Raw genomic sequence first — 16983 nt, 5'->3', positions numbered from 1 at the left:
CTGCAAGATTTCCCAGACCGGAGGAAAACAAGCAATCAGAGCCGAGCTGGAACCTGCCGTCTCTGAGCAGCTGTCAATCACTCGTGAAGTCCAACCAAACGATCAAACTATTCAGCGCTGATCAAATATCAATCAATATTATGTTACTGTAATGCCTATTTCTCTCCTCAAATGTTTTCAGAAACATCTTGTAGTGTACAGTTTAGCTGTAAAATGAGAAAGTTTGTGACCGGGCTGCCATGTTGAGATCAGTTGAGGAAATACCAAGCACCGCCCATCAGCCGGAGCACAGCCAATAGGAACGCTAAATAGGAACAATCTCTCTGGAATGGCATGTGATTGGCCAAAGTCTCCCTTCACCTTCATTTTTTTAACGCCTGAAAACAGAGCCATGAGGAGGTGCAGAAGTCTAGTTATCTCTCAGAACACTTGAATTACAATTTGCTGAAAGGTTATTATGGAATTTTTGCCCAATGATGCCAAAAACGTTCTGCTTACTGAAGCTTTAACACAAAAAAGGGCCGAGGCAACATACATCGATGGCAGCTGTTTTGCTTTAGTGTTTCGGGTGTAATTTTCCTTTAGGCGTTGCAGTGTCTTTATTGGGTGTAAAACTATAAGATACAAAGATACTAACAGGCCACATAATATGTAAAGTACTGAGGTTCTGTAGCAAGACATGTTAAAAAATCAGTTGGCAGGGATTTTATTTTTCACACATAGAAGTATGTTGGACCTCTCTAATCGTGAAATACGGATAATGCTGCTGTCAGTCTAGTCACTTCAAATCAATGGTCTAGTCTATACAGCAGCACTTAATATTTGCAAGTTCTTAAAGTTGAGTTTTTAAAGTGACACATCTCCCCGTGTCTACCAGCTGTGATCAGTCTTAAGACAGCCCTGCTGACAAACTCAGCAGACCCTTTTCTAGGAACTCACACATGTACCCGCAGTGTTTGAACAGCTTCAGTAAATCCATGTGTTTCCGCTGCCTTCATTATCATCATAATAAAAGTGTCTGAAAAGCAAAGTTACAGAAGAACGTAGACACCTCACTTTCTGCTTTGTATTATCATCAATCACCATGGAGCTTTTTTTTTTCTCTCTCTCTCCTCCAACATTGGTTGAAGCCAACGAGAGAAAAAAAAAAAAAAAAAAAATCACATGCATATTTAATTTCATTCTCCACTGGCTCACACAAAGGAAACTGCCACCCTTCAGGACACCTTTCGGAAAAGTCTCTATTAAATCTGAGTCAGCTGGGAGAAAAAAAAGAAACATTTCATGAGTGAAAAACTATCTAAATTATTGCCAGACTTCAAATGAAGTGCTGTTTATCTTCCCAAGCAGCCCATGTGTTGTTTTACTCCTTAGTCACAGCTTTGGATGGCAATCAGGATCGGTCAACCAGGACGCCATCAGCAGCAGTCACTCTGCAATGACAAACTACGGCTCTACACTCACAAGCACGGGGCATTATTCTCTACACACGGCTCGGCCCTATCAGAAAACAAGGCAGGTTTTATGGCTGCTGGAAAAGGTGGTAAACATAACAAAGCGCACAGCTCCCTGGAATTTAATGTGCTCGGGCAAAAGACAGAGTATAGATATCAAAGGCCAGACCTTCTAGAAAGAAAAAAACCTGTCCTCATAATGTAGAAAACAGAAGCACTGGCCATACACAACAAGTGATTTATAGTGTTGTTCTTTTTTTGCTTTCTCTCTGAACATCCAGTAGGCATTGTGGATGCAACAGGGAGGTGGAGAAGAAAGAAGAGAGCAGTTCATCTCTACCATGCCACTGAGAGCGGACATGCAGGTGCATAAACAAGTTCACAAAGGAAGGAAACTGATACAGCCTGATTATGGAAGGTCTTTTTATGCGTAAATTAAAAGACCTCCAAAGGACTGTTTCTCTGTGATCGAATTGAGGCTGCACAGTCACAAGGCGCTGCTGATACTGTGCACTGAAGTAGACCGGTGCTCTGGTTACCTCAGCGATCTAATTATCACACGAGCTGTTATCACATACTCTCCATAACAAATGTCTCGAGCCGCGTGCGCGGGCTCACATTTTAGCCTCTCCATCCCTGTGTGGCTAATCCGTCACCTAACCAGAAAGAGAGAGAGAGAGAGAGAGCAACACACATTCGATTGATTTCCTCCTGGTTTACATATTTACACACACACTCATGCAATTAGGAGCACATTTATCGATGGTTTGGGCACCACTGGGAGCCCTACAGTGCAGCCCACTCCAATAAATCTCCCGCTCCTGAGGCTGCCGGCGGGAAAGACTGATGAACCTCACACAAAAATGGACTGGGAATACTTTGAGCTGCAGGATAAGGGAGTTCTCAGTCGCTAAAATTGACCCCTGGCGATCAAACTGCTTGATAAAAAACTGTTTATTTATCACAAAACCTTTCAATGCATCTCTGAATATGATCTCTTTAAAAGAGATATGAGTAGGAAGCAGTTCGAAGAAAGTGAGGACACATAAATAAAAACACAAATTTAGCAGCTATGTTGTTATGTTAAACCAAGAGTTGTGATCAAGCTGACATTTTTAACACAAATAAGTTTCCCAAAGTGCATCTGAATTCTGATCCATGTGTCTGACTCTCCACTCGGAGCAGCTTGACTTCATCATCATGGCTATCATATTATATGTGTAGCATGCTGCCCCCAACAGGCTCTCCGAAAAATGCATCAGCTGTCTGTTGAATCCCTCGGCATCCAGCTACAACTGCTGAAGCCACACATCACCACACAACTTCACACACACACACACACCGCCTTCCTCTGCAGGATATAAAATCAAACACATTCAGATATGGGGTCATATTTTTTAAGTTTTTAAATACAACTCCAATTGTATTGGCAGTATGGATCTCCCTCAGACTGGACTTTGGTTGTCTCTATATTGATTGGCATGAATATAGGCTAATGCACCTTTTTTTCCCCCCACCACCACATAGATAATGCCATTGTGGAGACAACAGAAATGAGCCCTTTAGGGGCTAAATTAGACTCTGAATGTTGAGTCCCCTCGGGGCAATCTACAGCCATTAGACTGATGGGGAAAGCCTGTAATTCTAAAATAAGTCAAATAATCACTATCTGCTACCAATGAACTTTTTTTCTTTCTGCACAAAGCTTTACTGCAAATGAAGTTGACCTTGTATAAATGTCATTAATTTGTGTGTAGGAGTGCTGTGTTTGTGTATAATGGAGGGAGTCTGCATCAACAATCAAACAGTGAAACAATAAATCAAATCTGAAGTGAAACTCCAAGAGAAATGTGACAAAGCAATCACTTTTCAGAGATATTCAAAAGCATGTATTCTCAGAGTACATACAAGGGAAAAATCTATTAAAAATATATACTTTTACCAGTTAATGTAATTAAAATAGCTACAAAAAAATACTATTATATGAACTATCCATTCTTTTAGGGCACTAGTGAAAAAGAAAAAAAATATTTTAAAAAATGCATGTCATATATAAACTACAGTAGAGGTGTATGACATATGGAATTTGATATTATGTATAGAAGTTTATCTGTTTTTGCACTTAAGATGAAAAACACTAGGATGAAAAGAACCACATTTAATCCACATTGGGCATTTTAAGGCGGGTAACTTCACGTCAAGGTGACTGTAACCGTCTGTGTGTACATGGTGGTCCCTGGGATATTATAGATTAAGTTCAGTAGGAGTTCACGGTGAAACAGTGACAGTAGGTCTCGTTTGGCTTATCGCCTCCTCGCCTCCTATATACAACCAACAAACAGCGCGCACGCAGCGCAGGGACACCTCGGCGCGTGAATCCCTTGAGGTTAATCACATTAGACAGCAACTTATCAAGATAAAGTTAGACACAAAACATTAAACTCCTTTAACTCATGTGAATCGTGGCATTGAAAGTACAGCGGAGGTTTATGCTCCGGTGCCCGTAGCACCGAGCACCTGCTCGTTACGCACAGCGGCACCAAAAAGGTGACAACAAATTACACATAAATGTGAGCAAAAATTAACATTTAAGCTAATAGAATGCCACCCTCGTATAACTTAGGTGACTTTCACGCAGCCACATATGCTCCAATTAACACCACAAGCGCATTTACAACACAAACAATACTTAAAAGCCTTAAAAATTGCGCGTAAACTGTGAGAGAAAATAGTGCCAAACTGAGTTTAAGTGCCCTTGCCCTCTCCACTTCGTCTCATTGAATAAAACAGGACATATGTGCATATGTAAAACATTTCCAGGTATTCCTCCTTACCTTTAAAAACTTCCCCTCTTGCAGACAACAGCAAGGTTATCGCAGCAAACAAGCAATAGATAACTTTATCCATGTCGACAGCAGCCGTCGTATAGCGTTAACCCCGAGCTAACCGCGGGGTTAACTGGCAACTCTTCTGTCTTTCACCGCAACTTGAACGCTATACCTATTACTTTTTTAGGAGTGTCCAACCTAAAGTGTCTTCTTCTCCCCTTGTCCTCCGTCCCTTGGCGTGCTGTGTGTGAGAGGACACTGTCGCCGACACACGGCTGCTCCTTGCCGGCTCCTTGCTCCACAACACTTGGAGGAGGAATGTGTGAGTGAGTCCTGATTCCGGAATTACGCGTGGATTGAGTGGTCCGGCAGCTCCATGGAGAGCAGCGGGCTGTGTGCGCGCTGTGTGGCCGGTAGAGGGCGCCTGTGAGCGGGGAGGACAGACTGGAGGTGTCCCCCTCCTTCCTCCTCCCTTCATCTGACTTGGTGACTCTATTGGAGTTTATTTGGACCAGCTGTGGAGACTGAAGTTGGTTGAGGTGAAGAAGTAGTGCATTAATGTGAGAGCCCTGTGGGCTGTTTACCCAGTCAGTCAGCCATCATTAATTTAAGGTAGTATTAAAAATTCATAGTCACTGATATTGTGATATATCTTATGACAGCTTTAGATTATCATAAAGTGACATCTTACATTAACAGAAAATGTGTTGTATGTGTAATAATAATGCAAAATTCAACCAATTATTTCTTTAAGATATATGTTTTCTTTTCTTATGAAGCACAATGTGAAAAGAATTGACAAGGCAAGGCAGCTTTATTTGTAGAGCACATTTCAGCAACAGGGCGATTCAAAGTGCTTTACATAAACATTTAAGAACATTGCGACAAAGTGCAAAAAAACATTAAGACATAATTAAAACAGTTATAAAAACATAAAAATATTAAAGATTAGAAAATAAAAACAAGCTAAAAATAAAAGCTAGGATAGAAGCTAAAATAGAATATAACACACAAGAGTAAAAGCTCTAGTGCAGTATAAGATCATTATCTGGTTTAATAAAAGGCAACAGCAAACAGGAAAGTTTTAAGCTTTGATTTAAAAGAACTCAGAGTTGGAGTTGGTCCTGCAGTTTTCTGGGAGCTTGTTCCAAATATTTGGTGCATAAACACTGAATGCTGCGTCTGCATGTTTAGTTGTGACTCTGGGGACACTAAGCAGACCTGATCCAGATGACCTGAGAGGTCTGGATGGTTCATAACATAGCAGAAATATGTATTTTGGCCCTAAACCATTTAGTGCTTTGTAAATATTTTGAAAGTATTTTCAAAATAGTATTTTGAAATCAGTTCTCTGAGAGACAGGGAGCCAGTGTAGAGACCTCAGAACTGGACTGATATGATCCACTTTCTTGGTCTTAGTGAGGACTCTTTCCCTTTGCCACAAACTGAACTGGAACATTTGCTGAAGGTGACAAAATAGTGAAATCACCATTAATATTAAGGAATATATTATGTTTTATGGGATATGTATGAGCAAATATATATTTATTTTGTTTGCCAAACAGTTATTCAAAGCAAAGAAATATAGCTACAGTATGTGATCCTACAAAGTGATGTCATCTATTGTTTGAGGTCACTTACACCCAAGTGGTCTAAATCCCTGTGAGATGTCTTATGTCTTATGTAATAAGACATCTAACAGAGATAAGACTTATGAGAACTGTTATAAAACTCCAACAGAACAGAAAATCCAATCGACTTATTTTGGATTTGGGAGTAGTAGTGTATAAAAAGTATTGTCAACAACAATCCCAGATAGATCATATGAATGTCCTTTGGATTTCACCATGTTTTACAGCTGAACCCAAACAGAAGTTACTGTGGCAGACTCCTCAGTTCAGAATCACATTTATATGCAATTATCAGTGTTATGGTGATAAAACAGTGTTAAGTATGTTTTCTTGAGTTGTTAGAGGGCCCAGGGTCTCCAGGAACCCAAACAGAACTGTAGGAGGATTAAGACTCAGCTGCTGTCATATTTATGATACCGGACTGTACAGAAATCTGTGGGCTGCCTCATTTATCTTTCAAGTAGTTCGATGACGGATTGATTTTTTTTAAAAAAACACTACTTCTAATGTAATCGTTCAAGTACCAATATAAATGGATTATTTTCAGAGAATCAAACATTTTAAAGGGATAGTTTGGGTGTTTTGAAGAGAGGTTATATGAGGTACTCATCCATATTAATCCATATTAATATTTTCCTCATCTCTACTGTTTTTGTCATCTGAGTCTGCTGGCTTTGGAGAGAGCATAGATAAGTTTCACTTTCAGTTCAGTTCCCTGTCGGAAAGAAGAAGGAAAGGGCTGTCTGACAAGATAAAGCGCTGAAAATATAACAAATATAGCGTACACTTAAAGGGATATCAATTTTTTTTGGTGAGCATTTCTCTTAGGGTGTTAAAATATGTTTTGCTGCCGTCCCCTGTCTACAGCACTGTATTGCTTTGCTCTGGTGTCGGTGCTCCTGTTTGTTTCTCCAAACTGAGGGCACACTGACCGTCATCTACTGTAAGTAATACACCTACTATGGATAAATATCTCATACAACCCCACTTTAAAACACCCGAACTATCCATGTAATGTCAATGAATGAATGAACGAATCTTAATCTGAGGATCATGTGATATGAAAGCTCCACAATAGCTACTAAATGGACCTTGTGGCAGTTTCCAAGATGAAAACATTAACTTGAAACTTCAGCTTTTAAGCCCACCTGGACAAAAACTTATTAAAGTGCTCAGAAAAAAAATTAAATTAACATCTACAATTCCATAGTATTTGAGCACACAGCATCTGCTGATGAAGATCATGTATGATGAAAAGAACAGCCACTAAATGGACCTTGCACAGTTTACAATAAGAGTAAACTCAGCTTGGTGCACCTGCACCAGACTGTATGGAAACAATGTCACGTTTCATTGACCACCACTCGTATTTTTTCTTCACTGGAAGGTGATTTTATTAATTACATCACTGAAAAAGCTATATAAGCCTTTTTCATGCTCAACTTGACACCTTAATTTTTTATATTTCCTTAAAATCTTCGCCAGCTGGATTCTTAATCACAGTTCACCTTGTGTGTCCTTTCTGATCAAATTCATTGATCGTACATAAGGGAAACCCAGGCTGACCTTCAAAAGGACCTCATCGGTTGACCTGGCAAAACAGGGCCGCATCAGCACACACATACACACACGCACACACGCACACACACACACACACACACACACACACACACATTTTTCAGCTTTGATGAATCAATAATGATGCCTTATTTTAATATATGCAAATATTTGTTCAAAATTAGTCTTATCTGAGACGGCAAGTGCAAACAACCCCAGGATATTCTCACAGCAACATCAAACAAAGGGATGGCGAAGCAACTAATGACAAAGTCAACCAATGTCATTCCCTTATTGTTTTTGCATGCACAAACACACATGACGATTTCACTTGTACCAGCACTTTTCATGGCTAATTAAAATGCAGCCAGATTGACACGGCTCTACATTTAGTCTGAAAATGACCTCGTGTTGTCAAGGATATATGGCTCCAGTTGTTGTTTTTCTTCATAAGTTCACTAAACAATGGCTGAAGCATTTCACAGAAGCGCCACATGCCTGTTTGTGGTCTTTAGGTATTGTCTCGGCTGCAGCAGTTATGTTGCCAGGAATGCATGAATACCAGTCTGAGCAGAGTCGTCATGGGAATAGATGAGAATGTAAACTCCTCCGATTGGATGGAGGAATGAATGGATAGCATCATTGTTTGCACTCACGAAGGCAGAGAGAAAGAGGGAGTGAGTGTGTTTGTGAGTGTGTGATTGAGGGCTGTGTTTCAGTGGTTCTTCATAAACACAGTCCTAAATCATGTTCAACAAATAGCCAGGCGTAGCTATATCTAATAATATCCTACTCCAGTGTTTTCAAACCTACTACCACAACCCTATCAGATGAACTAAAGTAGTTCTACCCTTCATCAACACCACCCGTCATGTTCCATATGTGTTCCTTTGTATTGATTTTTAAACTGGATTTTACATAGAAGTATAGCCTAGTGTTTTTGCATTTTTCATATAATTTAACTGTAAGTTTGGTCAAGTTTGCATTCGTTCTACTGCCACTTGGAAAAGCTGAAGCTGGTCATTTGCTATTGATCCACTACTTCGATCTATTTCAAACATTTATCGACTATACTTTTAGCTTTTTCACATTTGTCCCAATATTTTAACTATTAACTATTTCAACTGGTAATTCATTACTTTTAGCTAACAATATTGACCATTTTTTCTTTACTTTTTAGCTAACTATTTCAACATTATGTTAAGCTATGTCAACCATTTATCCATTAGGCCTACTTTTAGCTAACAAATTCAACCATTTCTGCATTAGTTTAGCTAACTATTTCAACTGTTTATCCATTACTTAGCCAACTATTTAGACTTTTCTACTGCTTGCTATCTACTTTTCACGTACTCTAAATCACATAGACTGTATAAGAAATGGACCTAGTCACCGTGACATCCACCATAGGTTTGTGAAATGCCATTTTGAAGCCTCAAGTTTGGCATTTTGGCCAACGCCATCTTGGTTTTTGGCCGTCGCCATCTTGTTTTTTTGCAACCCGAAGTGACATGAGAGGGTGGAGCTACGTACAACTGAACGCTGATTGAGACATTTTTAGGTGACCAAAATGTTACAGTTAACTTTCATGAACTGAAAACACTTAAAGTTCTAAGACGAAAAACATGAACAACACCCAGACAGGAAAACGTCGTGGTAGCGACCTGTCAATCACAAGGTAGTTACGCCCTAAGGCATACCCTGCTTTATGGTGTAATGGACTCTAAATGGGACCATCATTTACTAAATGAACATCATGCTGTATTGAAGAAGACTTGAAACTAGCGATTGAGACCATAAACTCATGTTTACAATGTTTACTGAGGTAATAAATCAAGTGAGAAGTAGGCTCATTTTCTCATAGACTTCTATACAATCAGACTTATTTTTGCAACCAGAGGAGTCGCCCCCTACTGGCTGTCAGAAGGAATGCAAGTTTAAGGCACTTCTGCTTTGGCTTCACTTTTCAGAATCGAAGGTTGCCCTCTGATCACAAAATGAAGTTCAGTGGTAGATTTTGAAAAAAAGTCATAATTCTTATTTTGTCAAAATTGAGCTTTAGAAGTAGCCCTGTTTGGGAATCAATAGGTTACGACTCCATCTGCCATCCATTCATTGTGATAGCAAAAACAAGCCCACGTACCATGTACCTGACACTTTTTTTCACCCAGTAACCTTTCACAAGCTTACTTCCATCCCTTTCATCGCGCTCTCAAAGCAAGACACAGGAACGCCATGACATTACACTGATTGGACGGGAGAAAGTGGCTCCAAAATTGTTGCCAGGACCAGGATCAAAAGATTCCATATTTAGGCCTCAAAAGGTTATAACAGTGGCCTACCGTTTCAATGACTCACTGTTGTTGAATTCTGAACAACATCCTGAGCTATTGAATAGGTGATATTGACATTTCATCCCGGAGAGCTGCAGCCAGCAAGGGAAGAACCTGTTTGCCTTCAGCAAATTTATCCTCCCTCATATTTCTCCCTGCAGGAACAGTTTGAATCAGTTAAACGTAAGAACGATGAGCTAAATAACACGTTGTAATTGACATAAGTGGTGGTATAATGCTGTTTGTCAATAAATGCCAATCACCTCACCCTATGTGAGGAGTCTCAGTGTGAGTGAATAACTTAAACTGCACTCCAAAGAAAGTCTTATTAAGCCTCTCCTCATGTGGCTGCCAAACAACAGTGATTTTAACATTTAATTCCATTGTGATTATCCCGTGCCGTGATTGTCAAAAGCTCAATACGAGATTGATTAGCTGTCCTTCATTATGGGAAGTCACTGGCTGCTGGCGATGCTAAACTGTTTTCTAAGCTTTTGGCTTATGAATGCAAATTACCTTTGAATGAAGAACACGGGTGCCAGTCTGTGCTTACCCAGTTGTTATATCTTGCACAGAGTCTCATTATAAAGCAAAGTTATCGGAGCACGCAACAATTAAATAGGATCAGCAAATCCTACAAAAGCTTGCTAACTGCAGTCATGGGTGATCCCCGGTGTACATCTGACCACTAGTGAGTGAGTACCGTTCAGTGGAATGAGGTGGATCGCCAGACTGCAAAGATTAATTTTAATTAATTGTCATAGTGGTTAAAGTGTGTTTTACTTGACAGGTCACTGTTTGCATTTCAAAAGTGGATGCCTGGCATGACTTTGGTTATTAAATTACAACAAGAGTTTTAATCTGTTGGTTACTGATGGAAAATGTCTCTATATAATGTTCACTTGATGTTAAACACAAGCTGATAAAGTCATTGTATTACCACTAAAATAGTAACATCATCACAGAACACTGATACCTGAATCCAGGGCATCTGACTCACATTGATGCAATATCTTTATAGGAGCTTTATTTGACAACATGTCCCATGATCACTATCTAGGACAAAGACTTATTCACGAGGGGTTCATCTATCATGAATGTGTGTGTGTGTGTGTGTGTGTGTGTGTGTGTAGAGGGTGAGTGGATAACCCAGCATTCTCTATGACTAAGTAGTAACATGTACATACCAACAGAGGTCACTTTTCTGTCTTTTCTACAGCACCGTCAATCTTCACTGTTTATATGTTAACTGTTAAAAATGTTTATGACCTTCTTTAATGTGGTGACATCGAAAATCTAATTAATGATTGAGCAGCTAAGTTGACACAAACTCTGTTTAATTTACAGGAGCAACCTGGTGGTATACTAACAGAATTTAGGTGTATACATTTACCCAGTCTGACTACAAGCACTGTAATGTTAGTTCAAAGAGTAGCTGGAGAAGTAGTGTGTAGTTTATTTACCAATATCAGAGTATTAATAAGAAAAAATTAGCTGATATTGATATATTACAATATGGAAAGTGCATTCAAAAATAGATTTATCAAACTTATGTGCAATCAAATGAATCACTGTTGTGCCTCACCCTTATAATGCAAAACTTAAAGAGGACATATCGTGAAAATCTCACTTTCTCAGTGCTTGTGTTCATACATTTGGGTATCTGGAGCGCCTACCAACCAACAAACTGTGAAATAAGACAACCCAGTCAGTTTTTTTGTGGGCTGCCTAGATCAGAAAACATGTGACTCAACAAGCCATTCAGATTTGGCTACCCTTCCAGATTCCAGATTCCTTTATTTGTAATTTTTATGCTCCACATAAAAACAAAATTGTGTTTCTTACATCCACCACTCAGAAATTCAGTGCAAAACAATTGGTGAAAACTATAAAGTAATTAGCTAATAATTAAGAACACTAATAAATAAGCTAAAAGTATACGCTAAAAATAGAATAGAATAAATAGTTACAATTTAAAAATTAAAAATATTATTAAAGGAACAGTCTCTTTAGTGCTGTTCACATTCTCTTCCTATGTCACTTGCAGGATAATTAGAATATACCGCCCACGGCTTGAGAACTACCTTTGCAAAGGTGCATCATATTTTGGTCGTGTCTAGAAGGGAACCAGCAAATTGGGGAAACGTTTGAGATGGTTTAGGTTAGGATAGGTCATTGGTCTCGTGAAAGTTTTTGCAGATCTCAGATCAGATTCCGCAATCTGCAGGTTACTTTCTAGACATGACCCCATATTTTTCTCGCAAGCCAATCAGAGCAGACTTTGGGAGATCAGGAGGGGGTCTTAAAGAGACAAGTGCTAAAAAGGAGCATTAGAGAGTGAATACAGATATATTTAGACACACAGTTTGAGAAAAATAATGTGTTTTTTGAACATCAAAGCATGTAAACATGTTTTTTGTAGAAACCCAAAATACAAGTATGAACCTAGAAACGAACATGATATGTCCCCTTTAAAACATTTTTGTTGTGAAATACAATTTGGATAGCATAGTCTTGTAAAATTAAACAATATGATTGTATTATTTCAATACAATTCCACTAAAGGTCACCGTCACATAACTGTAATTTTGAGGTACCATGTTTTATTTCTTGGACTGGCTGAATCTGCACAAGAGAATATCAGTGCATGATCTGCCACTGTGTAAACATGTATGCTACAGTATGTGATACTTGATACTACATAAAGAATTGTAGCCATTTTTACTTTTGCTTCTATAACTCATGTCAGACAGGATTTACACTTATATAACACTGTTATTTATACATTTTGTATAAAGGGTGAGGACTATATTATTGGGCTTATTTATGCTTTGATATGTGGCGTGCTACAGTAAGTGCAGATCCAATGATTTGGACATCACAGAAGCATTAGAATTGTAACATACGTGTATGCACAAGGACCAGATGCACTGTGTTTTGTGTTTGTAGCAAAACACTGATTTACAACACCTGTCCACTGGAGGCCTCTGTACACCCACACAGGTGTTTTCAGTTAATCTGGCTGATTCAACCTCTGCTCAGGACTGTGTGGGTGTGTATCTTCCTGAGTCTCCTGTTGTGTTGAACCTGTTAGGACGGGACAAATTACACCTTTATCATTCTCACGTAGATGAAGATTTGTGACCTAATAAATTCTCGTCAAAGCTCCGGCCCACCTTCAACCTGAGCAGAGGTCTTATCAGCCACAGTGGTGGAAGAAGCATTAAGACCTTTTACTTAAGTAAAAGTAGCAATATACAGTGTAAAAAATACTTTGTTACAAGTAAAAGTCCTGCATTCAAAGTTGGTAGCACTTCATTTTACAGGTCCACAAATTTCATGGTAATTAGGTGATAATTAGCAAGTAATTTATTTGAAATGTCTGTGGAATTACTGCCAAATTACCCCAATATTTACCTCAAAATATATTGAAAATTACTTAAATAGGGTCCTTAGGCTTGAGAAGCGGCTGTGCGCTGCTCTTCATCGGAGGTGGAAAACCTAAACTAATTGAAGACACTGACACTGATTCTGATCAGTCACAAATCTCACTATTGTGTAACTTATTGTCACAAATGTAACCTGGTAGCTAATGTCATGATTCAGGGAGTTTTTAAAGAAATTTAAAATAATTTATGTACTAATTATTTATTATTTATTTACTATCTATTTATCAGCAGACATGGAAATGAAACATATCAATTAACTTTCTATCCTTTTCTTGGAAATGTATTAAATAAATTACCAGCTATTGGGAAATAGCTGAATATAATTATTAAATAATGTTTAGAATAAAGTAATTTTCGATAAATTCTGAGGTAATTATTGGGGTAATTTGGCAGTAATTCCAAAGAAATTTCAAATAGGTTACTTGATAATTATCACCTAATTACGATGACATTTGCGGACCTGAAAAATGAAGTGTTACCTCAAAGTCTTACTTAACTAAAAGTACAAAAGTATTAGCATCAAAATATACTTAAAGTATCAAAAAAATATTCATTGTTCAGAATGGCCCATTTCAGCCTAACATATAGTATATTATTTAATTATAATTATTGATGCATGTGTTCATCACTTTAATGTTGCAGCTGGTAAAGGGGGAGCTAAGTTTATGTACTTTACATACTGCTGGGTAACTTAACCTGTGATAATACATCATAATGTATTAGTTGATTTATTTATTTATTTAATTTTTTATTAAAAATCTGAATATGCAAAGTAGTTACTTTGCTTAGCTGTCAAATAAATGTAGTGTAAAAAGTACAATATTTGCTTTCAAAGTAGATTAGAGTAAAAGTATAAAGTAACATAAAATGTAAATACTCAAGTAAAGTACAAGTACCTCATAATTATACCTAAGTACAGTATAGAACAGCTGAAAACACCTGTGTGGGTGTGCAGAGGTTTTAAAATATAACTGCATACATGTAACAAAATAATACAAACTCAAATGTCTACTAACAAGTTTTCTGAGCTCTAATAATGTATAAGTTTACTTTAAATTATTTGAATTAATTGAATAATTTGTTCCACAGTAGTCACACATTTTAAGAAGTGATTTTCAATCATATCATGAATTGTAAGTCTTTTTCCCCATCGCTTCAAATCATTTGTGTGACAACACCCGACAACCTCAGAGGAGCTGCCACCCAGCAGCCCTGCTCTGATCTGATGGCGTGGAACAACATTTAATCAGACTTTAAGTCCCTGTTGTGTTTTGTTTTATTATTTTTGCAGATCTTAAGCCCCCCCCCTCCACCCACCACCGTTCTTTCCACTGACTTTACCCACCTGATCCCTGTGACCTGATTCCAACAACGAGGGTGGTGATATGTAGCTGAAGTCCCCCCCCCCTCACCGCCAAACAAGATCAACTGACTAGTAATCACCCCCCAAATGTAGACCTGTGAATTTTTGCGTGAGCTGAGCGACTCGTCCTGACCCCTTTGCTGTGGCTTAACAAATGTGTAGACGTGACACAGCAGTTACTTGTTTATTTTTAACATCACATAAAAAAAACAGGAAACATTAATACTGAGTAATGCTCATTTGTCTGTTTGTGGAAACAGCTAGGGCTCACGGCATGACTACCACGTGCCGATTTGTGCCAACATCCCATTTTACACACACATCCACACACACACTCACACACACGCACACACACACACACACACACACACACACACACACACACATTGGTAGTCCCTCACGTGGGCTTGAGGTAGTTATAGAGGGCACTGAGTCCTCCTTGCAGCACCTCCTGTATCGGCTTGAGGAGGGGGTTGTGGATAATATGAAGTCCTTTATCCATCGGGTGGCAGGCCAACCTCCCGAGCCGGCTCAGTAGGTACAGTTCCATCGGCACATTCTGCAGGTCATTGAAGTCAACATTGAGTAGCTCTAAAGACTCCAGGAAGCACAGCGTCTTAGGCAGTGTGTGGATGCTGTTTCCCTCCACGATGAGGATCTTCAGGTTAACCAAGTTCTGGATCTGGTCCGCGATGGTCTCCAGACGGTTGCATGCCAGGTGGAGAAAGACCAGGCCCTTCATGCTGTAGACGCAGGTGGGGATGTGTACGATGCGGTTGTGGCTGAGGTTGAGTTTGGTCAGATTGTGCATGGCCGCCAGGCTGCCGGGGAGGCCTGTGATCTGGTTGTTGGCCAGGCTGAGCACCTCCAGGCAGGTGCAGGAGCCCAGCTCCTCGGGGACCTCGCTCAGGCGGTTGCGGCAGGCGAAGAGCACACGCAGCTTCTTCAGGAGGCTGATCTCGGGCGGGAGGCTGGACAGGTTGTTACCCCACAAGTTGAGGATCTCCAGATTGTTCATGGCGCCCAGGGCAGAGGGCAGAGAGCACAGGCAGTTCATGGACAAGTTTAGCTTTTGCAGTTCTCGGAGCTCCCACAGCTCAGACGGGGTCTCATCGAGCGATCGCATGGCCAGGCTGAGGGTGCTGTAGCCAAAGTGCACCGTGGCGTGTCTGCGGATCCTCTCGGCGGCCGAGGACACGCTGGGCTGGTCGTCTCTCCCGGAACTCTTCCTGCGTTGACTCACCTCATTCAGCTCCTTGTTGGAGAAACCGCGTGATTGCTTCCCACCCATCGTCCTCACAGCGCTGTCGATTCTATCGCCTATAACAAGATGTCAGCATGCGATTAGCTGAATCACCAACAATGCTAAGGATAATGGCTGCCGATTGATCTCCAGGGTTCTTGAATGAGCAGAACATGATCAGATCTACAAGTTGTTGTAGAACTCCTGATGTTTGGCAGCAGTCACACTGAACCCTGGCTGAGTTTTTTCCTCACGAGTTGAGTCGCAGGCTGCTGTAACTGAGCACTATGGGGGCTCGTGGTCTGCGTCTCCCAGACCAACTGCCTGTCTTACTGGATTTCATAGCCCAGCTGGTCCTGTCACTTCACATGTCCACAGATAGCACCCATGCTCTCCACCCACTACCGCAGGGCAGAGCTCGGGATAGGATGCCGTGTGAGCTCAATCAGATGAGGTCACTGCCATGATCTCATAGCGTAGCGCACAGAAATACACGCTGTGCACCACGTGGTGCACATTATTCTGTTAGCTACACCTGCTATCTTCCGCTGCATATTACATTTTGCACTTAAAATAATTCGGATATTTAACATACCAGCTCTGGCTGACCATAATCTCTTCTCACTTTGTGCCTTTGTGCGTGAACTTAATATGGCACCGAGCCGGCAGCCGTGAGAAACACTGAATCATCTCTCAAAAAAGGAACAGTTCTTAAAGGTATTAGTGGGACCGTATGCACAGACATGCGCTGGTTTAATCTCAAGAGCAAAAAGGACATGGAACATTCCAGCGTGTTCCTAGAAACCTCCACTGCTGTTCAAAATCTCACTCATGTGGCCCCGAGGGGAGGATCTCTCTTCATGTAAAAGCATACACTGTGGTGCATTTACATTTTTGAATTTGTCTTTCCCCCTAGCAAGTTATACACACTGAGGGAAAAAAAGTTCCTCATGCTTTTTCCTCTAAAGAGTTCTGCAAGTATCTTCGTAGCGTTCACTCAAAGCTATTTGTTCCACTTCCTTTTAAAGTTGTAAAATTAGGAGGAAAAAAAAGATTCAAATATTATAACTTTCCAGTATTTACCTGGAGTCGTTTGAATACTTTCTACCGTCTGTCTGCCTAATC

The 16983-nt window shown here is 40.0% G+C and overlaps 2 protein-coding genes across 11 annotated transcripts in view; both read right to left on the bottom strand.

The window, feature by feature from the left end:
- The window catches only part of LOC141777553 (receptor-type tyrosine-protein phosphatase mu), a 192157-nt gene extending 187407 nt beyond the window's left edge, over positions 1-4750 (bottom strand). For 9 of the 10 annotated variants that reach the window (XR_012595919.1, XM_074651917.1, XM_074651918.1 and 6 more), the window contains exon 1: positions 4289-4749. Coding sequence is in view for 9 of the 10 variants with exons in the window: in XM_074651917.1 (XP_074508018.1) it covers positions 4289-4361 (73 nt within the window). In the remaining variant the exon portion in view is untranslated. Of the gene's footprint in view, positions 1-4288 lie in introns of all 10 variants that reach the window. The other variant, XM_074651914.1, reaches the window with a different exon arrangement.
- Positions 4751-14718: 9968 nt separating this feature from the next.
- On the bottom strand, positions 14719-16280 carry LOC141776283 (uncharacterized). Its single transcript, XM_074649748.1, has one exon. The coding sequence runs from the start codon at positions 15904-15906 to the stop codon at positions 15013-15015; it is 894 nt and encodes a 297-aa protein (XP_074505849.1). The 5' UTR covers positions 15907-16280; the 3' UTR covers positions 14719-15012.
- Between the last annotated feature and the right edge of the window lie 703 nt (positions 16281-16983).

This window comes from Sebastes fasciatus, chromosome 11 (assembly GCF_043250625.1).
Source record: "Sebastes fasciatus isolate fSebFas1 chromosome 11, fSebFas1.pri, whole genome shotgun sequence".
Classification (NCBI taxonomy): Eukaryota; Metazoa; Chordata; class Actinopteri; order Perciformes; family Sebastidae; genus Sebastes; species Sebastes fasciatus.
Note: the sequence above shows the minus strand (reverse complement) of the source record. Positions and strands in the feature narration are given on the sequence as shown.